This window comes from Typopeltis vanoorti, chromosome 14 (genome assembly GCF_054136105.1).
Source record: "Typopeltis vanoorti isolate ZY-2024b chromosome 14, IOZ_Tvanoo_1.0, whole genome shotgun sequence".
NCBI lineage: Eukaryota > Metazoa > Arthropoda > Arachnida > Uropygi > Thelyphonidae > Typopeltis > Typopeltis vanoorti.
This window is the reverse complement of record NC_143562.1, coordinates 34,749,872-34,774,347: the sequence shown is the minus strand read 5'-3', so window position 1 is coordinate 34,774,347 and position 24,476 is coordinate 34,749,872. Positions and strand designations below refer to the sequence as shown.

Below are 24,476 nucleotides of genomic sequence, written 5' to 3'. Positions count from 1 at the left end.
TTTCAGATTTCTATCAATCATCACTCCCAGATTTCTTGTCTCCCCCTACTTCCTCCAGCACAGCTCCTCCAGTCAAGTATGCAGCCTCCCATCATCGATGTATCCCAAACTTCAAGACTTGACATTTTGCTGCATTAAACTAATATCCCCATTCATTTGCCCATCTCTATAGTTTATTCAAATCCTCTTGCAGGGCTGCAACATCTGCACTATTACTAATATCCCTTCCCAGCTTCAATCATCTGCAAACAACTGAATATCCCCCCCCCCCTGCAATCCACTGACAATGTCATTGATATAAAGATTAAACAATACAGGTCCAAGTACTCAGCCCTGCAGGACCCCTCCTTGATATTGCCCCACCCTACACAACCATCTGATACCTATCAGACAGTCAATCCTGACTCCAGTTGACTAAACTGAATTCTGGATTCTAAACCCATATGCTGCAACTTAAATATCAGATTATTATGTGGCACCCTGTCAAAAGTCTTTGCAAAATCCAAAAAAATGGCAGTATATGCCTTTCCATCATCAACTGCTCTTGTCACTTTATCCTTCACCTCTTGTAATAACTTCCACAATCTTTGCTTCACTATTTAAGTTATTTGTGCTCACCACCACTACTAATTCTGATGTCCATTCCTTCCTTTGCAGGATATCAGATATTCATTTTATTGTGCCATATGGAAAATATGTCTTATGTACCTTCCTTTCATCTATAGATACTTGCTTCTTTCTATTAACTTCCTTTTTATTTAAATCCATTAATCTCTTCTTTAAACATTCAATTTCCTCCTCTATACATTTAACTTTACTCTTCATTTTCATCAGCTCTTATCTAAGCTCTTCTACATTTTTACTATCATTGCTAGTACTTCCATCCTTTTTCTGATCACTCCTTTTACTATCATTACTAGTACTTACATCCATTTTCTGATGGAAATACTAAAAAAGTGACATTCTAAACTTTCATCACACTTCTCACATACTGCAATATGTTCCTTCTTCTCATTTAACCTAACACTCAATAAATCTTTAACATTTTTGTATTTGTCTTGAACATAAATCTTTAACATAACTTAAAAAAAAAACGGACAGAAATGTTGTCTGGCTGTAACCTTTACACCGTCAAGATTCTAATAAACTATAAAAGGGTACTGTTTTGTATGCTGCAATAATTTCAATAAATAATATTATACAAAAAAAATTTGGCTTAGAGTACTGTAATAAAACATAACATGAGATGTGATGACAAGAATGATAAATAAAATCAGCATTATTAAATAGGTGGCCAGCAGTGCACTATACTTGAGCTTCTGCTATTTAATTTTTTTCATTAATGCTATAGGAATGATTTGAGTGGGAAATATCCAACTGTTTACTGATAATGGAAGATTAGAAGGTAACAGTTAATAATGGTGATGTAGAGATCTTGTGAGATGATTTTCATTGACTGGCAGCATTGAGAAAAGATAAATGGCTGTCAGTTTAATATTACAAAGTGTAAAGTTATGCACTTTGAATGAAAATATTACACCCTGCTTATGTGTATTACACTGATGGAACTGGATTGCAAGAAAATGATGAAACCGTGGATTCAGGCGTGATGATGGACAAGGTATTGAAATTCAGAGTATATTGCAAAAGTGGACAAAATAGCTCAAAGGATCATTAGAATGTTGGAAACACACTGACAAGTAGAAATAAAGAGGGTATTATTTCTATCTATAAGCATTTGATAAGACTACATCTGAACTAATGTACTAATTTAGTCATGAGTATGTTCCACTTTTGTATTTGCCATATTTCACCAAGGACAGTCTGTTATTTTCAGATGACTGAAATATCTATTATATTTTAATATAGTTATTATTATTAAACATATTTTATGTTTATGTGTATCTATTATTCATTCATTTAGTCATTTTAAAAAAAACATTTAAACTGTTTGCTCTCTACTTCAGTGGCAGCTGGTAAAAATTTTAAGTAGGGGTGCTGCATATATATATATATATATATATATATATATGTAGAAAGTATTTTTACCTTGGGTATAAATATGTATGTTAAAGATACCAAGCAATTTTAAACCTGGTTTTACTCCATTTCCCAAGTAAGCAAACAGACTAAAAGTCAAGTTTGCGCCTGCAATTGATGCAAGTCTAACTGATCCCACAGGTAGTGCAGGACCAGGGCAACTCGTGGCAAAGGTGGAACAAGCTCCGATCACTAATCTTAATATTTACCCTTAATGCCAAAACACATCTCCAAGAAGGGGATGTAAGATGTTTTGTATTAAAGGCAAGGGGCCACTACCCAGACCGGTTTCGACCTTTATTGAGGTCTCGTCAGTGGGAGCTAGGCTAGAAATACCAAGATTTAGCAATACAGAGCTTGTAAGTATTTCGCCAAAACAAGTTACCATAAGGTGTTTTAACCTTATTAAATAAAAATCTCTGGAGGAGATATAAATGTAGAAAGTATTTTTACCTTGGGTATAAATATGTATGTTAAAGATACCAAGCAATTTTAAACCTGGTTTTACTCCATTTCCCAAGTAAGCAAACAGACTAAAAGTCAAGTTTGCGCCTGCAATTTGGTATCTTTAACATACATATTTATACCCAAGGTAAAAATACTTTCTACATTTATATCTCCTCCAGAGATTTTTATTTAATAAGGTTAAAACACCTTATGGTAACTTGTTTTGGCAAAATACTTACAAGCTCTGTATTGCTAAATCTTGGTATTTCTAGCCTAGCTCCCACTGACGAGACCTCAATAAAGGTCGAAACCGGTCTGGGTAGTGGCCCCTTGCCTTTAATACAAAACATCTTACATCCCCTTCTTGGAGATGTGTTTTGGCATTAAGGGTAAATATTAAGATTAGTGATCGGAGCTTGTTCCACCTTTGCCACGAGTTGCCCTGGTCCTGCACTACCTGTGGGATCAGTTAGACTTGCATCAATTGCAGGCGCAAACTTGATTGACTTTTAGTCTGTTTGCTTACTTGGGAAATGGAGTAAAACCAGGTTTAAAATTGCTTGGTATCTTTAACATACATATTTATACCCAAGGTAAAAATACTTTCTACATTTATATCTCCTCCAGAGATTTTTATTTAATAAGGTTAAAACACCTTATGGTAACTTGTTTTGGCGAAATACTTACAAGCTCTGTATTGCTAAATCTTGGTATTTCTAGCCTAGCTCCCACTGACGAGACCTCAATAAAGGTCGAAACCGGTCTGGGTAGTGGCCCCTTGCCTTTAATACAAAACATCTTACATCCCCTTCTTGGAGATGTGTTTTGGCATTAAGGGTAAATATTAAGATTAGTGATCGGAGCTTGTTCCACCTTTGCCACGAGTTGCCCTGGTCCTGCACTACCTGTGGGATCAGTTAGACTTGCATCAATTGCAGGCGCAAACTTGACTTTTAGTCTGTTTGCTTACTTGGGAAATGGAGTAAAACCAGGTTTAAAATTGCTTGGTATCTTTAACATATATATATATATATATATATATATATATATATATATATATATATATATATATATTTGTATAAAGAGAATTTAATGACTGAAACCGAGAATAATAGTAAGGTTTTAATGGTATAACACACTACTAGTTTCGGCTTTTGACAGCCTTCTTCAGGTGTCTTTTAAAAAATAGGAAACAGCATTAAAAACACTGAAGCTTAAAAAACTGAGATTGTTCTTTCAATTGTGGCATTGTTTGGTGAGTGCGTGCTTGCAGTCTCTTGTGAACGCCAGTACTGAACAACAGCAGAATGGCTATCTGGGAGGTTGTAGCTCAAATTGTTATTTAAATGTTCATGATTAAGGATGATTTCTCTAGACTCCACAATTTTTCTTTCAAACTCATCATGGCAAGGAAAGATGTTTTTGGATCTATCCCAGCACACTGAATGACACTGGTGTTCATCATCAGGATTGTTTGAGAAAAGAACATGACTAGACAAGGCACTGGTGCATGTTCTTTTGTAAGAGATGTCTCTCTTATATTCCTCTATATGTAATTCAATAGTATCTGTTTGACCAAAATAAGGGATATTACAGTCACACCATATCTTTTACATGCCAGGATATTTCAGATTATGATGATGAGGCTTCGGATGGCTTACTAGAGAGTGGATTTTTGGAAGTGTAGTAAATAAAGTCCTGATGTTGTATTTCTTAAGAACTCTAGCTAATTTTTGAGAGACTGAACTGATGTATGGGATAGAGATATTACCCTTAATATTAATTATTTCTTCAGTGCGATGGCTAGGAGGATCTAGAAGGAATTTTTTAATGGTTCTATCAGAATATCCATTTTGTCTAAAGACATATGAGAGGTAATTAATTTCTTTTTTGTAGTTCATCTGGGTCATTTAGAAGAGAGCGTGCTCTATGTCCTAAGGTAGAAATAGTTCCAAGTTTTTGTGGAGGAAAATTATAGGACTGACTATGAAGATATCATGAACATTTAACCCCTTAACATACAAAGACGTCTGTGACATGTCTTTTGTTTATTGCACCAAAATTAATTTTGAATTTTGGTTTCATATATAAATACAACTGAATATAGATGCTAGACAATCTTGTGCCTATTTCCTTTCAGCTGAGAAAAGTTGCCAACGGCGTGTATCGACTATTTTGTTTGCGTTCGCACAAATTCATCATTATTTTTCAAATAATAATGAATTTGATCCAGCAAATCACCCTCGCCCAAAAAATTGGCAGAAAAACGACCGCTTTCTGATTTTTAATTGGTACATTAAGGGGTTAAATAACAATTTGAGCTACAACCTCCCAGATAGCCATTGCTATTGTTCAGTATTGGCATTCACGAGAAACTGCAAGCATGCACTCACCAAACAATGCCACGATTGAAAGAACAACTTAAATGTAACTACAACGTTTTTTCATGTTAATTATGTACTGCAATTTTTTTTAAGCTTCAGGGTTTTTAATGCTGTTTCCTATTTTTTAAAAGATACCTGAAGAAGACTGTCAAAAGCCGAAACTAGTAGTGTGTTATACCATTAAAACCTTACAATTATTCTCTGTTTCAGTCATTAAATTCTCTTTATACAAATGTATCAAAACAACCAAGCCAATGTTCCTCAACACATATATATATATAAACTTTTTTCCTATTCAGTAACGAATTTATTAATAAATAAATTTACATATTAAACATTGCTTTATTAAAAATATTTAATCCTCACCACGAACAAACAGCAATAATAAAAGTTTCGTATCAATAGCAATGACAAGCGCAAATGAATATCAGCAGCAGATCACAGTGCATTTGTTTCGTGTAACGATAATTGAAAAAATATAATTCTTTTCATATTTTCAACGGTGACACTCATCATAATTCAGCCTTGTATCTATAATAAATAAATAATTATATGTTATTTTAACAAAATAAAATAACATTTACAAAAAATAGTTCGCCACGCACATGCACCAATAATAAACATTTCATATCTCACAAAAATAAGGCTTGCAATAATAAGATACACTGCCCAGACGGCAGTGTATCTAATGACGTACGTGCAATGACAAGCGCAAACGAATATCAGCATTAGATTGCAGTGCATTTGTTTCGTAATTTAAAGCGTTAATCAAACAATTCCAATTATTAACTATTCAATCAATGTCAAAACATAAGCTGTAACCTTTAACATGTTGTATTGCATTATTATAATGTTGTAAGCATTGTTATTATTTATAAACACAAACAAAATTTATTTTTTAAATTTTTTTCCTTGGGGGTGCTGCAGTGTCGCGGTGCTTATGTACGGGCTGCCACTGCTCTACTTATACTGAGGACGTGATATAATGCATTTCTCAAAATATTTGCAATCTCTATTAATTAATTATTAACTAGTTTTCATTTTTTACTGTAGCAAATATGCTTCACCATAAAAAAAAAGTCTTATTAAAATTGTGGTCTACAAGTCCACAATTTTTTTTAATAATAATTATTAGATAGATGCAATGAACATGTAAACTGCTGGCAGACAAAAATTTTTTGAGTAGGCATACAGAAGCTTGCACAGCTAGACCAAGTATATTCAATACTTTGTGGGGAGGGGAAGATGTATTGAGAAATGATGCATTTTGTAGGTTCTGTATTATTGATATGCTAATTTTAATAAACACACTACAGATCAATGCAGCTTGGGGGATTTTCAAAAACTATTTAGTAGATGCAATGTCTAAATGTATTCCAAGGGTGAGAAGGTTAAATAAGGTAGGTGTGAGATGGATGAATAAAGAGATTAAGCATGCGATACAGAGAAAAAGGGCATTGTGGAGGCAGCATAAGAAAAGTGGAAGTAACCAATTTCATGAGGTCTACAAAGACCAGGCAAGGAGGGTGACTTGGTTGGTGAGAGTAGCTAAAGAGAGGTATGAACAGCAGTTAGCTAATGAAGCCAAAAAGAATCCTAGGGAGTTCTTTCGATATGTAGCCAGCAAAAGAAAGAATGATTATGGAAGGATGACATTGATTGGAGGAAATGGTATAAAGACAGCTGTTGCAGAATGTGTGGTGGAGATACTTAATGAGCAGTTCATAAAGATCTTTCAATCTTGTGAATGTGACTTCATGGAGAGATTGAGAGCAGTTGATGATGGGGAGGAGAGACTGACTGTAAGTGAGCAAGAGGTGTTTGGGGAGTTGAGTAACTCCCCTGCCTTGACATATTTTTTTAATACGAGTCTTGCACTTGGTCAAGTTCCTAAAGAGTGGAAGGAGGGAAAGATTGTGCCACTTCATAAAGGAGGTGATCGAACTCAAGTATCAAACTATACGCCTATCTCTGTGTCAGGTGTTGTGGTTAAGTTGTTGGAGAAGCTTGTGAGAAACTAGGATCCAGAGTTGGGTTGACAACAATGGTATAATCTTTCATGGACAGCATGGATTTGCTAAAGAGAGGTCATGTTATAGTAATCTACTTACTTATTACAATAAAGTGACTGCTTCCTTGGACAGAGGAGAAGGATACACAGTAATATACTTGGATTTCGCAAAGGCTTTTGATAGAGTACCTCATGATAAGTTGACAGTCAAACTAGAGCAGTGCATTGGATTGGAGACTGGCTATCTGATAGGTATCCACAAGTTGTGTATGGGGGTACGATATCCAGGAAAAGGAAAGTCACTAGTGGAGTGCCTCAGGGATCTGTTTTAGGGCCATTACTATTTAACTTGTATATTAATGATATTGGCAAAGATTTGGATGGAGATATTCAGTTGTTTGCAGATGATGCAAAGTTGGGATGAACCATAAAGAGTAGTGAAGATGTCGTGACCTTGCAGGAAGACTTGAATAAATTGAGCGATTGGGCAAGCAAATGGGGATGTGAGTTCAATGTTGCAAAATGTAAGGTTTTAAAATTTGGAAAACAAAGATGGGATGCAGAATTTATGCTTGGTGAGAATATATTGGCCACATCGCCAAAATTGTGAAGACAACACAAAGACTTCTGGGAATGATGCGGAGGACACTGACGCGTAGAAGTAGGGAGATTCTTGTTCCATTGTATAAAGCTTTGATTAGGCCACACATGGACTATTGTGCCCAGATTTGGTCACTGGGTTTTCAGAAGGATGAAGAGATGTTGGAAAGGGTCCAAAGGCGACTGACTAAGGTAGTTTCTGACCTCTTGAATGTTGAATATGAGGAAAGATTGAGAAGATGTAATTTGCAGAGTCTGGTGGAGAGAAGGAAGAGGGGAGATATGATAGAGACCTACAAGTTGGTAAGGGGTTGTTATAAGATCAATGGTGGAGAAGTTCTACAGAGAATAGTGGGAGATCAGGGGAGAACCAGAGGTCATCCCTGGAAACTGTATAAAGAGGGGTGTGAGTAGGGGAGTGAGAGGCAGGTTTTTTTCGTGCAGAGTTGTGAATGATTGGAATGCCTTGCCTGAGAGTGTGGTGTCTGCAAGGAGTTTGAGTGTGTTTAAGACACGGTATGATGAGATGTGTGTGATAAAAGGACCTCCCAGATGAGTCTTTGACCCCATGAGGTCTTGGGAAATAATAATAATAATAAGATGCTTTCTAACTTACACGTATGTTACTGGCTCTATCCATTTTGTTTTTGTTATTAACATAAAATAAAAATAATAGTAAATCCACATTTTTTTAAAAATTATTTTCAGGACAAAATTATAATTTACTTTATTACCACCAGGCAGGAATGAGTCACATTTCTTGTAACATAGAGTTGAATGTCTAAAAGGTCTGGTTTATTGTTGTTCCACAACTATAAAGAAAGAAAGAAATAATCTGAAATGATATGCTAAAACATACATTTTCTGTAAATATTATTATTATTATTATAGAATACCACCATCATCATTATTATATACTGAAATATTCTCTTAATGCATACAGGATGTTACTGATAATACTATATAATTAAGTTTAGACTTTGGAGTACATCACAAGAAGAGTATATAATAATAAGATACCATGAATGCTTTTCTTTCTTATGATTTATGTTTCACTTTTATTTATCTGACAACATCATCAAGATGAATATGCATAATAACTGGAAAGCACAAGCGCAAAAATCTGCTATAATTCACATAAAACAGTTATTAAAAAAATCAGAGCTGAAAGCAACTTATAGTATTTAACACATATGCAACTCACTATTTTGTTTAGCTCAGAGGTAGTTGTTTAGCATAGTAAGAGTCTGATGTACTGCAAAGCTGGATGAACAATTTACAAAAAAAGAGAAAAACAAGATAAGATAGGACATTCAAAACTAAGGAATAAGCTATTTTATGATTTTCTGCAAAGACATGAGCAGAAAACCACGGTGTTTATCTGAAATCTTGTAATGAGGGAGGGCACCTACTCCACAGCTCTCTGTCTCCACCAACTACAATTACTACCATCATCTACATCAATGCCATCTACCGCCCACCACCATCACTAGTATTTTCATGGACAATTACAAACATCCATGCCCACGGCGGGATTTGAACCCAGTCTTTTGACTGGAGAGTGGATATGCTAACCACTCAGCCAACCAGGCCAGCACTATGAAGCCTTGCAAAGGAATAGTAAAATTTTTTATAAGATATTCTTTCTGGAAAGGACTACTGTTTTATTGTAAAAAGTTCTTAAGTATATAAAGTGTATAAGAGACACCTATAACTGTGCCTTGTAGTATAGATGCTAACTGTCTTGAAGTTACACCTAAGTATCGTAGCGTCCCTCTATCTGAAGTCTAATGGCACATGGCAGTTTTTCTCCATCAACAATTTATTATTATTATTGTTATGCGACACCTCCAAGGAGTCCACAAACTCATTGAGGGAGGGCACCTACTCTACAGCTCTCTGTCTTGCCACTCAATCCATCAGCTACAATTAACCACAACTATCATCATCATCATCATCTACATCAGTGGTTCTTAACCTTTTTTTGACTGGTTCCCCCTTTCAACTATTTGTATGGCCTGGCACCCCCTGTTCAATTTTACACTAAGTTAATGACTCAATAAGATAATTATGATATATTATTAGTCAACTATATTACCATTAACATATTTGAACTAATAATTAATTATAAATTAATGACTTTCATAGAAATTAATTTTTACTCAAAAAAGATGTAAACTTACTGTATTTAATAAGCCAATCATTAATGGCTACCCTGAGCCTGATGATATCCTGCTAATTTTTCAATATCAGGTACAATGTTCAACAAACGAAGTCTCAAATCTCCTCATTCACTTATTTGCAATCTATTTCACTGCATAGCTAACAATGGCAACACAATGCTGAATCCTTTCTCGACCAAGTATGAAGAAGGAAAAGCAATGAGAATAATAATTTTATTTCTTGCTAAAGCTGAGGATACTTGCATTGCATGTTTGGCCAGAATCTTTCATACCCATGCAGTTGAAATTATACTTGAGCTTCAAAATCATTTTTAAGTCAATAAATTCTTCACACAAATTTGGATGAACAGAAGTGACATCAGAAAGAAGTGGATTTATGACTTGGGTATTTTAAGCTCATCAAAGTCTTTGAATTTGATCATCAAGTCTTCTTTCAGTATCAGAAGATGAGAATAATAACAATCCAAATCTGCATCTAATATTAAATCATTATCTATTATTTGTATACTCGGGAACTGCAGAAAATCTCATCTTGCAATGCTCTACTTGTAAAATGTTAATTTGCTGATAAAAGCATTTACAATTCCATTTGCTTTAATAAGATATGGCTGTCTGATAGGTATCAGGAGTTGTACATGGTGGGGCAGTTTCAAAGAGGCAGAGGGTTAAAAGTGGGGTCCCACAGGGCTCAGTACTGGGACCTATATTGTTTAACCTTTATATCAATGACATTGTCAGTGGACTGCAGGGGAGATTTTCAGTTGTTTGCGAATGATGTGAAGTTGGGAAGGGTTATTAGTAATAGTGCAGATGTAGTAGCCCTCCAAGAGGATTTGAATAAGTTAGACAGATGGGGATGTTGGTTTAATGCAGCAAAATGTAAGGTCTTGAGGTTTGGGATGCATCGATGGGACACTCCATACTCTATTGGAGGAGTTTTACTGGAGGAAGTAGGAGAGATAAGAGATCTGGAGTTGATGATTGATAGAAACCTGAAATTCAGGGGACATATTGCAAAGGTGGTGAAGGTAACTCAGAGGATTGCTGCAATAATGAGAAGGACGCTGACCAGCAGAGATAAAAGAGTTATCATTCCGTTGTATAAGACCCTGATCAGATCACACTTAGACTACTGTTTTCAGATTTGGTCCCCAGGATTTGAAGGGGATAAATTAACTGTGGAAAGGATACAAAGGTAGATGACAAAGATGGTTTCAGGACTGTACAATGCTAGTTATGAGAATCGGCTGAGGGAATGTGGACTGCAGAGTTTAGTGGATAGAAGAAGAAGGAGAGTGGATATGATTGAGACTTTTAAACTGTTGAGAGGTGGTTACAGGGTTGACACTGGAGAGTTCTTTCGCTTGGTTGAACAGCGGGAAGGAGTGATGACAAGGGGCCATCCCTGGAAGTTACGAAAGGAAACTGTGAGCAAGAGGGGTGATGAGTGGTTTCTTTGCATGGAGGGTGGTTGAACTATGGAAACCAATGCCCGATAGAGTGGTGAGAGAGAACGGTCAATGATTTTAAAGAGTGGTATGATAGACTTTGCATTTCCTAGGAGGGACCTCCCACAATGAGTCTTGATAGACTTTGTGTTTCCTAGAAAGGACCTCCCACGATGAGTCTTTTGACTCCATGGAGGCCTGAATAATAATAATAATAATAAAAAGATTCATGTTGCTTCCCTGCAATTTGATGTTAACCTCATTTAATTTGGTGAAAATATCGGAAAGATATGCAATGTCAAACTACTTCCTTTTTTAGAACATTACACATGTTCTCATCACATGAATTAAGAAATTATTTCAAAACAGCATCATAGAGATCATTAAAATGTTGCAGAGAGTTTCCAATTGAGAGCCATCTAACTTCAGTGTGAAGCAAAAGATGTTCAAATTCTTCTTCATTCTCATGGCAAAATTCCCAAAAAATATGGATATTCAATGACTGGGCTTTTGTTTTATTCACTGTTTTAATAACATCATCCAAAGTCTATGTAGTTTACCGCTAAGATGCTTTGCAGCTAAGTGCTGTCTATGAAGAATGCAATGAATTGTAAAGATATTTAGAGCTGCTTCTTTTAAATGTGCTATAAATCCATGGTGATGACCAATCATAGATGGTGCTCCATCAGTTGCATATGCAAAATTTGTGAGAGGAATGTTTTTAGCACTAAAAAAAAAAGTCCTTAACAACTTTAAAAATTGTAGAACCTCTTGTATCAGTTTTCAGTTGTTCAGCAAATAGAGATTTCAATAATTTCTTCATTAGTATTAATATAACGCACATAGGCCATTAACAAAGCTTTGTGGTCACATGAAGTTTTCTCATCGAGGTGCAAAGAAAATTTTATGGTTTTTAAATCATCGCAAAGTTTTTTTCTATGTCCTTTGCCATTTCGTCAGTTCTTCTTGATACTGAACTGTTGCTGAGAGTAATTGACAACATCACATTATTTTTACCTGGGCCAATTGTCATATCTAAAACTTCATTTATAGTGGATAAGATGAGAGTTTTGCCAATAGTATGTGACTTTCCACATTTGTCAATTAATTCTGAAAGTTTGTAAGACACAACAAGTCCCTTCTCCTGTTGGTTACTTTGTTTGGCAAACAACTGTTTAAGTCCAGGATGATTTTTAAATTTAGTCTTAATTTTCAAAAGCACTCCTCATCCTTTTTTTTTGCTTTATTTGGATGCTTTATTCTTAAATGCTCAATCATTCTTGAAGGTTTCATTCCTTTGTTTGAGAAATTTTTTTCACATATTAAGAACATTGGTAACTGCTCATTATTTATAGACAGAATAGTTCCATATTTTAAATATTCACTTGAATATTGACTACACTTTCTTTTTTCACTCATTTTAATGAGCTACATAATATTGCTACATAATATCGACAAAGTATACCACACGATACCATGGGCTAGATGTAAACTGCAAACCAGTGTTGTCAGATATATGTTAGGAAAAGTAGCAGGTAAAGCTTATTAAAAGTAGTGGATTCTGCTAAAATAGCCCAAATTAATTATTTTCTATGTAGAAAATTCAGACCAAAAAGTAGCCCAATTACTTAACTTTCAATGTAAAAATTCTAAAAAATAAATAGAGAATAAATTTGAACAGCATTGCCAGACATACAATATTCTGAACAGTGTTGCCAAACATACAATATAAATAGGGATGCTAGATTAAATATGGAATTTTTTGCTTTTATTATATTAGTAGTATTATAATGCTTACATCCCTCCCCCTCAGCACCCCAGGGGAGGCGGACTACTGCACAGGTTAAGAACCACTGATCTACACCAATGCCATCTACTGTCCACCACCAGTACTAGTATTTTCACAGATAATCACAAACATCCATGGCTATGGAGGGATTCGAACCCACAGACTGGATAGCGGATATGCTAACCACTCAGCCAACCAAGCTGGCAAAATTATGAAAGATTATTATTGTTATTATTAGTACGTGACACTCCCATGGAGTCCAAAGACTCATCGAGGGAAGGCATTTACTCTACAACTCTCTGTCTCCACCACTCAATCCACCACCGAACCAGTGAACCACATCATCATCTATACCAACACAATCTACTGCCTACTACCACTACTAGTATTTTCACAGACAATCACAAACATCCATGCCCACGGCAGGATCCGAACCTGCAACCTTTTGGCTGGAGAGTGGATACACTAACCACTTGGCCAACTAGCACTTATATGCGACACTCTTTGGGTTAATTATTTATTTCTTGTAGAGAAACTCAAATTCTTTTTTCTTCTTATCTCAGCCTCTCCTGAAATATGGATAGCACTATTGTTTAATGTGATAATGATGAACTTTTGTCAGTGGGTCATCTATAGACATCAAATGATACATTGCCTACTGCATTTTTAATGATTTACATGTTTAGAAAGAGAAGCTGTTGTTTCTATTTCGATAATGAACTTTATTTGAAATGGGAAAATCTTAAAAATCTACAGTGTTGTAATACTATGGTATATAAAGAGAACATATCAATAACGTAACAGACTATAAAGGCTATTTATTTTATTTTTATTATTATATTTTTTTTGTGGGATCCCTCCACTTACTCAGAAGTGAATATCAGTCCTACTTGGTCCATTTGTAAGGAAACAAATGAACTTATCTACAATTTGTTTGGCAAGGTAATCCAATAATCCATAATTGTAGATTATAATCTAAGCAGGAAAAGTGAAGACAGTGCTTAAAAAGTACTGTTCTATCAAATCTATATGAGAAATAGCACTTCTGTTACTGCATTCATAAATATTATTATTATTTTTATCACTATTATCACATCTCCATGGAGTCGGTAGACTCATCGTGGAAGGTTCATTTAACTGACAACAAGCTTATCTTATAGAACCTTAAAATTCCCTGCATTCACAGCATGTTCCTTATTCACTCACAATTATTCATTTAAAAAATTTACTCTCACACATCCTTCTTCACAGCACTCTTACAACTTCCAGGAATGGCCTCATTGAGAGTTTTTGTACTCTGAGAATTTTTTATGACAGAGTCAGTATGGCTAATATGTAAATTCTTTAAAGTCCAAGTACTTTAAGAGGACCTAAGTAGGATAACTCAAGTCATCCACTCAAAGTACTTATCTAGACTTAGTACTTGGAACTGGTAAAACAACCTGCCATTCCAGCTAGTTTGGGTGTAAAATGGTTATTTATGAATGTACCAGTAGCAGAAGATATTTTTCATATAGAAGATTTGATAAAACAGAACTTTTTAAGAACTGCCGTCACTTTTTCTAGTTGTTTGGTAATGCAAGGAAATATTGAGGTGAGAGCAATGGGATGATAGTTTGATGATTGACTTTTGTCACCCTTTTTTATAGGCTGAATAAAGGTTTATTTTTATGCTGTTGGGAAGATGCCCGATGAATACGATAGTTAGATAAATTATTATTACTTTACTGCCATACCTTCAAATGGAGCAGATACTGCTTCCTAGTTCAATAATAATAACAGTGTGATGAGCATACTTAGAAAGGCTTACCTGCACTGCATGTGTGAAGAAAGGGGAACAGAAAACAGAAACTGTGTTTTTAAAAAATATATATTTACATAAAAATCCACTTAGGTAAGTTTTCTAATTATATTGACCCCAATGATGATGATGCTAAATTAGCAAATCATGTCAGTGCTTTCATTTAAAACAAAATAATCATAATGAGAGTACTCAGTATCTAATAAGTTTAGATTATTACTGGTTTCCTATCAACAATTTTACAGAACATGTGATATGCTATTTTACTTACCTTCTCATAGAGATCAGTTAGTAGTTCTGCAAACCAACAAAATGATTCAATCTCTCTGCAAACCCAGAGGAAGTGAAGTCTTTTCATCTTCTCAAATTTCATGACACCTGTTCTACAACAAAATGAACAGATAAGAAAATTGGCAGCAACAATCTGATGTATAGTTTGCTTTTATTTTGGTTCCCCAACCTGCTCCTGTCCAATAGATTTTCTAATTATTAGGGAAGATATTGAGTGCAATTTTGGCAACAGAGAAAGGTCACAGAATAGATGAAATGATAAGTGTTAGTTGGTACAAAAGATGTAAAAAGCACCAACTGAGCAGCAAAAGATTTAAGCTTGTGTATCAGAGGAGTGAGGTAGGGAACAGTGATCACATTGCCTCAGTATAATGGTGAGAAGTGATAATGAATGACATCACAGCAAGAATGTTGTGTAAAAGGATAGTAGCTCTGGATAGTATATGATACGGTAAAGCAGTGATTAGTGAGAACAAGAAGCATAAGTAATAGGAATAGTGCAAAGTCACTGCTGTGCTTCTATAAATCTATAAGTATAAGAAATGGTTGGGGGTGGATAAGAGTTCATGGCCTTGAAAGATTCAGCTTGCCTGAATATGAATAACAGAAAATGATATCTTGTCAGAAAAAAAGGATAAAGTGATAGAGCATATTCATGGAGGATGGAGGAAAAGGAGTGTGTGTGTGTGTGGGTGGGGGGGGATGTTACTTATGATAGTAGACAAGGTGTGTTCACTCCTTGAGAGGAGAGAACAAGAAGAGAAAGTGCCAGTGGCTTTGGGAATGCATTGTGTGAATTGGAGGTAGATGTTGCTGCAAGTGTAGAATGTTAGAGGGTGAGAATGAGTATCATCTGTTTAAGCAAATTAATTTAGCTAGTATGCAGGACAGGAAATTAAAATGGGAGATTTCAATTATGATAACAGAGACTGAAAAGAGAAATTGTCTTCTCATATGGTAATGGACTTTCTGGAATTTTTGAGAGACAATGATCTTAGGATATCATTATGAATGTGGTGTCATCACTGCTCTTATTTGGAGAGAACAATAACATGGTCTCTTGACTTGGGAATGAGAATGCATGTGCTAGTTCCAAGAAGAAAGGAATTCATGTGGATTACTATGCTCACATCCGAATAACTGTGCTGAGGTCTGGTCACCGGGGTTTCTTAGGGATGAAGAAGTGGTGGAGAGGCTCCAGAGGCGAGTGACCAAGATGATGAGTGGTTTGTGAAATACTCCCTATGAGGATAGAGTGAGGTTTGTGGGTTGCAAAAGTTGGTTGATAGGTGAATAAAGGGGGGATATGATAAAAACATTTTACTTAAAGGATTTTATAGATTAATACAAAGGAAATATTTTAGCACTTAGCTAGAGATGGCAGGGCAAGAAGTAATCCCTGGAAGTTGAGTAAGAGTGTGGTTGGCAAGGGTGTGAGGACTAGATTTTTTGCTTAGAGGGGTAGTGAATGAATGAATGGAATTAGTTGCCTGAGTCAGCTGTGAGCGCTTTGTCTGTTAATGGTTTCAAGGAGAGGTACAATAGTTCTCGTGTTGATAGTTTGGATCTCCCACGATGAGTCTTAGGACTCCATGGAGGTGCCCATACAATAATAATAATAATGTTAAATTACAGGACAAGTAATTACAATAAACTTAGGAGCCAGCTAGGGACTATATCATGAATAGAAGAAATTGTAGGAACACCTACAATTACACCTACGATCAAGGAAGATACATTTTTGGAGTGAAATGAATAACTAGAGGATCAAAGAGGCAGAGGTACAAAAAGAGAGGTCAAAAACAGCTGTAGGATCTAAACTCAGTGAGCGACCTGAAAGGATCACTAAACTCATCACTCCTGACCTGAATCACTCCAGGACAGAAAAGCAGGTGGTGGCTCCATTTAGTGATGGGCAAAGACCTACCACCAGTGGTGAGCTATAAGGGGCTCGCGTGAGCCCTTTGTTAAATTTTTCTCAAATTTGTGAGCCCTTTGTTCTTCTTGTTTACCTTTTTATTTTTTCAAAAAAAAAAAAATATTTTTTTAAACATATTAAGCAACAAACTCATATGGTAACCTAACAAAAATTAGTCTATTTGCAGTGTATAGATTATTTGGAATTATTGTTTCAACTTCTCTATAATGAATGTGCCCAAGTTTGAAAATAAAATAAGCTCATGCGCCTTTATCCTTCTGCCTTCTGGTAGCCAATCGTATGGCAAAACCAGTAGCCCATCAAAAGCTTTATAAAATATTATAAAAGATTTCATTCTAATTATATTTTGATAGTTAAAAAATGTTTTTCTTATGTAAGATAAATTAACACAGATGATTGTGTGCAAATATTTCATGTTTAGATCATGAAATATTTGTTTAAAAATGATAGCCTTTAGAGGTTGATTGTTCTTTCATACTTTTTGATTGGAATTTGTACACAAGCTGTATTAATAAAAGTTTTTGTGTGAAATACAGCTTTTTTTGTTTTTTTCTCATAGGAAGTAAGACCAAAGACCAACATTATAAAAATGCCCTCAGTGAGAGTCAGACCCAGGAAGATACAAAGTTGACTGCTCTGGCATGATTGATTGGACCTGTAGTCTTTTATCCCTTTTTCGGATTTGTACGAAACTACTGATGGTGATGATTACAGAGCACTTGGCTTGACTATTGTGGGCTATTGATTACTAGTAAGTTTTTTTTGGGGGGGGGGGACATTTGTTTGTTTTAGTCTACAGCTAAGTGGTAGACTAACAAACTTGGCTTGTCCATTGGGGGGGGGGGCTATTGACTACTATTAAGTTTGCTTTGTTTTGTTTTTTTAAAAAAATACCCATTTGGCATGTTTTTTTTTTTTTTTGAGATATTTAGGCAGTAGACTGTAATGAACTTGGGATATCATTGAGACTTTGTCTTGCCCATTTTAGGCTTGTGGCAGTCAGTTTAAAAAATGTACCTGCTCAGCATAGTTTTGGAAAGTTTGTTTTGCAGGATCTTGCTGCCAGGCAGATAAATAGGTTAGGGGATAATTTGCAAATAATTCAAAGCCCTTTCGCATAAGAACTGATACCAAAGTTAAATCAATGCAGAAATCATATATTTCCCCATATATAAGTAGTAAAAAGGTGCATCAAGTTATTTTTTAAAATACTCTGGATCAGAGATATATGTAGAAAGTTTTTTCACTTGGTTATAAATTAAATTAAAGATGACAAGAAATTATATTCTTCATTAATCTTTTATCCAAGTGTGAGCAAATAAAGTTTGTGTGTGAATTACACTGGTGTCCATAAGCTAAGGATTAACTATATTTTTGCTTTCTGTGATTTTGTTAACGCATACTTTATTATTTTTTTAATAAAAATTAAAAAGACAATATATTTTCATATATTAAAAAGGCGTATATATTTTAAATTTTTCTGAGACCAGCTGATGTAATTTAAAACAGTAGGGGGCCTCTGGATTTTGTATAGCTTAGGGCCTCAGCAAGTCTAAATCCGGCCCTGGCTGTGTCTATCCCTTTCAAGAACATTCTTGTGATGGTAAGCAGTGCCACTTTAATGTCACATCAAGAGTCATCTAGAATCAAAGGAAAGACTAAAACGACTGTCATCTGTAAAGAGTACATTAGCCCATTTGTGTCTTGTACAATTTTTATGGGTACAATACCACTGATATACAATACCATGGGTACAATGAAAACATGATCTACAATAAGTTATGGATAAAGGGCTGCAGACTACAGGCCATCAAGTATACAGGCCTACTTGTCACAAGTGTCTTGCCACAGATTGTCAAGGTATCTACATGCCTATGCTCGAATGGAACCGACTCGTAAGCTGACCTGTTGTGGGTGCATCAATTACATTTTGCTGTTATAACCAAAAATCTGTCTTCATGCTCCATGGTAGAGAGAGGGCAGCCTCCTAGCAAACATCTGGAACACATTCCATTGATTTGAAACATTGCCAAGAGCCTGGATACAACACAATGTGAGATTCCAAACTCTCTGGCAAGCAATATCATTCTGTGGCCTTCTTCAAGCCTTTCAATAACTCTTTCCTGTGTGAAATCATCTAGATGATTTTGAGATGGTACAAGACATCCAAGTTTGCAACTTTATTCCTTCACGAAAAGAGCTTCCTTCAAGTATAATTCTTAATGCAGCCTTTTGCCTTTTATCCTGTTGCGTGCTACCAGGTGACCCTTTTGCATGTAATTCAAAAATTTGAACCCACTTTCTACTCGATTGAAATTGTCAGTTATACAAATTACCACAGGCTGATTCGTCTGAATTTGCAGTTGCAATTCTCAGAAATAGCGTTCATCCTTAGGTTTTGGACACTAGTGTATCTTCATGACTAAGCTACTTGTGTATATATATGCTATTCACATAAAATGACTTAGTATCCCATAATGTGAAGCACACATCCTTTCAGATATGCATAATGCTATGCATTAAGAGAGGGATATTACTCAGGCTGGTTTCAACCTTTACTGAAGTCTTTTCACTGTGAGGCAGACCTTGGAAGATACCAAGGTTTAAATTAATACAGATTTTCCATATATTTTCTTCTGAAGAGACAAAATATACTAATGAGGTTTTTTTAACAGCTTTTTGAGCTACATGAGAGAGAGTGGCTTTTTTTTTTTTTTAGGTCATTAATGAGTTTTTGGGATCCTGAGGACACTGAACCAATAAAATCCTCAATAAAAGTTAAATAAAGGTTGAAACCGGTTTGGGTAGTGACCCTTCCTTAATGCATAGCATCATTATGCATGTCCTTTTTTACATGCATAATGCTATGTGCTTTGAATTATGGGATATTAGGGCAACTGATATGAAGTCATCAACCTCTATATGCAAGTAGCCTAGTTGTGAAGATACATCACCCAGAAACTTTGTTTTACTTCACTTGGATAAATGATTAAACATGAAGATAATTTCATGACAAGTATAATTTATCTTATAACCAAATTTAAAAAAAAAAAAAAAAAAAAAAAAAAAAACCCTTTCTACATCTATCTCTGATCCAGAGTGTTTTAATAATAAGGTGATACACCTTGTATATGGGAAATATATGACCTCTGCATTAATTTAACCTTAGTATCTTCCTGAGTCTAGTCCCCACTGATGACATTTTTAATTGTTTGTCTGGGAGTTGCCCATGGAGGGGGGTCTTCTCCCATTCTCTAGTGGAGCATTGGGCCTTTGAATGCCATTGTCTTGACTGCTAACATGCAGAGCCAATGTCTGGTGTGTAGTAGGTTTTTTGCTGTTACTGTATGGGGCTGAGGCTTAGCATGTTGGCAGGCTTGTCTACAGTTGTGAAAAGCTGAGGTTCAGCATAGTTTGGACAGAGTGAAGAGATACTAATGAGGTTTTTTTAACAGCTTTTTGAGCTACATGAGAGAGAGTGGCTTTTTTTTTTTTAGGTCATTAATGAGTTTTTGGGATCCTGAGGACACTGAACCAATAAAATCCTCAATAAAGGTTAAAACTGGTCTGAGTTGTGACCCCTCCTTAATGCATAGCATTAAACATGTCTGAAAGGATGTATGCTTTGTATTATGGAATACTAAGGCAACTTATGTGAAGTCATCAACCTCTATATGCAAGTAGCCTAGTCATGAAGATACTTCATGCACAAACTTTGGTTTCTTACATTTGGATAAAAGATTAAATAACAATATACGTCCTTGGCAAGTATGATTTACCTTGTAACCAAGTGAAACTGTAAGCTTTCTATAAGGCTTTTCACACAGTTCAATACAGAAAACAATTTGGCTGGCAAAGTCCAAAGCTGTCAGCCCATCCTCATTTTTCAGTATTCAGGTAATAACTACTAAAAAGTGTGCTATGGGATCATATCTCTTACTCCCTATAGGCAGGAGGTCTTCTCTTAATTAATCTTGAGAAGTCCCAAAAGTGACTCTGCATTCAAACAACATATGTATACTGCAATGCACAGAAACCTTTTGACTGAACTATCAGAGAAATTCTCAAAAATATAGTAACATAACTGTTACTATATTCATTCAGTATGCAATGGTAGAATGAGAGGAAGAAAGGAACAAGGACAAGGTGCCATTGCAGGAAGTTGCAAAAGGAAGTAGTAAGAGGGTAAGAAATAGGTTTTTTTGAATTGTACATGATAGCAGAATGGAATGCACTGCCAGAAAGGGTGGTAAAAGGAAAACTGCAGATGAATTTAAAGAGTAGTATAACAGACAGTGTTGTCTAATGGCGACTTCCCACAATGAGTTTTATGACCCCATAATTGATAGCTGGCTTGGTTGGCTCAGTGGTTAGTGTATCTGCTCTCCAGCCAAAAGGCTGCGGGTTCGAATCCCACCATGGGTATGGATGTTTGTGATTGTCTGTGAAAATAACAGTGGTGATGGTGGACAGTAGATGGCGTTGGTGTAGATGAGGCAGTTTGTGGATGAAGTTGAGTGGTGGAGACGGAGAGTTGTAGAGTAGGTGCCCTCTCTCAATGAGTCTTAGGACTCTCTGGAGGTGTCAAATAATAATAATAGGAAAAATAATAAATACCATCAAATCAGACATTCATCACTCACCTCAAATAGTTAAAGATAGCAGCAAAAGGAGTGATGCCAATTCCACCTGCAATACAGATGCTAATTCTATATTTCAATATATCTTCAGTGCTGCTACAGAATGGTCCATCAACATATAACCTATAAATAAAAATTATAATAGCTATACTCTTCAAACATGTATTCATTTTTTAGATAAAATTTGTCTTAAGCTCTAAAATATGAACTGTAGCTTATCTTCTGCTTTCAATTTACAAATTTAAAAAAAAAGTGGTTTTACTTAGTAAAGAAGTATAAATTTCAGATTTTACTAAACGTTAAAAGAATTTTTATAGAAAATGAAAAATGTGATATTATTAGGTATGTTACACAATAAACACTATAATGCAGATATAAAAAATCATGTCTTTATTGAGCAGGATTCATAGCTGCTTTAATATGTCATGGAAGACGCTATTGATTTCTGGTAAAAAGCTGGTAGTATTATGCTCCATTCCTCCTCCTCCTCCTTAGCTCAAGTTCAAGTTGTACTGATGAATCTTGGTCATATCCTAATTCCAAATTCTGGTTCATACTCTTCATATATCTATATCTGTAGGATGAATTCGGAATTAGGATACACTAACCACTCAGCCAACAGTGTTCCAGTGTTATTCCCTTCAGACTATATATTTACATCATTGTTTTGCAACATGGAGTATTATCACAATGGAAGATGTAAGGGCTTGCGCCGTAACATTAATACAATATAAGACACGTCAGATTCTCCAGAACATCAATGTGAGATCTAGATGTAAGATATAATTTGTTAAGTGCATTATGACAAGTGAAAACCTAACAATCTAGCAATCCCTCACATACTAAAATAAGTGAAAGGGATAAAAGTAACAATGCGGATGCAGTATCACTCGGCCAACCAGGCTGGCAAAAATGAATTTGGAAAAGAAGAAAAAAATGGAATATAAGCAATATATATATATATATATATATATATATATACAATGCAGCATGGATCACTGGAGAAATATCAGAACTAATGACACAAAGAAGAAAGCACAAAAAAGCAAAAAAAACCAAGAGGAGCATAGAAAATATAGAAACATGATGATGAAAGAGAAGCCTAAAAAAGTAAAAGAATAATAGAATGAAACATGTAAAGCAGTGGATATAATCAAATATAATGATCAATCAAATGTACATAATTGGAGAAATTCCAACAAATTTTGAGCAAAGTATTATGTTAGCAGTACTGAAAAATGCCTGAGCACAAGCATTGAAGATAACCAAATGTTAAGCCTACCCTAGAGTCTTAAAATCCTAACTAGAGTAATCTATTGCTATATTAAAAAGAAAAATAGAAGAGCATTTACCTGATGACCAATTTAGCTTCAGAAGAAATGATATAGATAAGGAGGATTTAGGTGATGTAGGTTTGGGTCTTCCATGATGAGTCTTTGGACTCCGTGGAGGTGCCTGTATAATAATAATAATAAATCCCCAGCGTCATCAATTTCTTATAATTCAGTTCCATCACTGCATGTTGATCCTATGCTTGGTGTGGGCATCTAAACAGCACAGGTTTATTGAGAAACAGGATTCCAATGCCCAAGCCATCCACCAATTCAAGCCTTCATACATTGGATTATGGAAATGCTGGAATTCTCATAATAATATTTTAGTCTGTTAAAAAAAAAAAAAAAAAAGCCAAGTCCTTAAAAAATTATGAAAAAAAAAAAGGTAAAAAATAATGCTGCTCACTTGGTTATCAAACTATCAGTGACTTTAGAGTCCTGTGTAGATTCAACTGGAATTTTCATTTGATGTTCGAATTCCATCAGGAGACGATCTTCCAAGCTTTCTATAACCAACCAATAAAATAATAAAAAGTTAAATATAACTACTGTTATATAAAAAAAAAATAACAAAACAACAATAACAACATTAGCTGTATGAACTAATCTACAGTATGTATGAACATAGATTAACTCATACAGTTCACTATTTATCCTTCTAAAAATTACTGATACTTTGCTATAACCAACAATACAGTAAGCCTAAATAAATTTGTGCTGTCTCAGCACAAAATTTCAAAACTGTCTCAGGTTTGAAATGCCTAGTGATAATGAAAGTGTTACAACTGAAGAAAGAAGGGTATAGTTCGCCCACCGATTTGAGGTCCCTCGAAACACTTCTGCGCATGTCAGAAAAAGGAGAATCCATTCCGATAATAGGGTAATCAGTCTGTCTTCTGGGATGTGATAATAAACAAACTGAGTTTGTTTATTATTACAGGTCGGAAAATTTAGCTTTTCTTTTATGAACATTGCTGCTTTTAAAGTGTAACTATTTTGCTTGTATAACAGTTGGAAAAATGTACATAGAGTGTTAATACGTGCAAATACTGCGTTCTACATAAAACAATGTCACTTCGCTCCATGATAAGTTTCCTTTCATTCTGGGACTTTTTAAAACAAAATCCGATTTCATGAAGTATTTTCCTTAAAGTTTCTCTTTTCCAAGGAAAATTAATTTTTTCTTTAAGCACAGGAATCAATTTCGGAACAGTTGGCACTCTTTTCTCGACCACGTAAAATTCGTGAATAGCTCTTCTTATAACGTCTACATCAAAATTATTCAAAGCTACGGTTTCGATGGTTTTCTTTCTCTGGCGCTTTTTTTTAGGAGATTTAAATTTTGGCTTACCTTCATCTTTTGATTCCCTACAAATTCTTTTAACAGTCGACCCCGATATGCCCACAATTGCACTTGCACGTTTTATGACTTGAGAAAGGGGAACAAGAAGACGGCCTTCTGACGATTCTTTTTCGCAGAATGTCAGCACATTATTCAATATTCTTTTGCAAGAGCAACTGAAACGTGTAACAATAGAACTTGTTGACTGTACTGGATCCATCATACAA

At 35.2% G+C, this 24,476-nt stretch overlaps 1 protein-coding gene across 10 annotated transcripts in view; it reads right to left on the bottom strand.

The window, feature by feature from the left end:
• LOC150099360 (NADPH oxidase 4-like) overlaps positions 1–24,476 on the bottom strand; it is a 268,482-nt gene that overhangs the window by 36,654 nt on the left and 207,352 nt on the right. For 6 of the 10 annotated variants that reach the window (XM_090403808.1, XM_090403810.1, XM_090403809.1 and 3 more), the window contains 4 exons: positions 23,314–23,413; positions 21,577–21,696; positions 14,975–15,086; positions 8,217–8,294 (listed from right to left, as the gene is read on the bottom strand). In XM_090403808.1, coding sequence (XP_090259934.1) covers positions 8,217–8,294; positions 14,975–15,086; positions 21,577–21,696; positions 23,314–23,413 — 410 coding nt within the window. Of the gene's footprint in view, positions 1–5,333; positions 5,403–8,208; positions 8,295–14,974; positions 15,087–21,576; positions 21,697–23,313; positions 23,414–24,476 lie in introns of those variants that run through there. The other 4 variants (XR_016549355.1, XR_016549356.1, XM_090403813.1 and 1 more) reach the window with 3 other exon arrangements.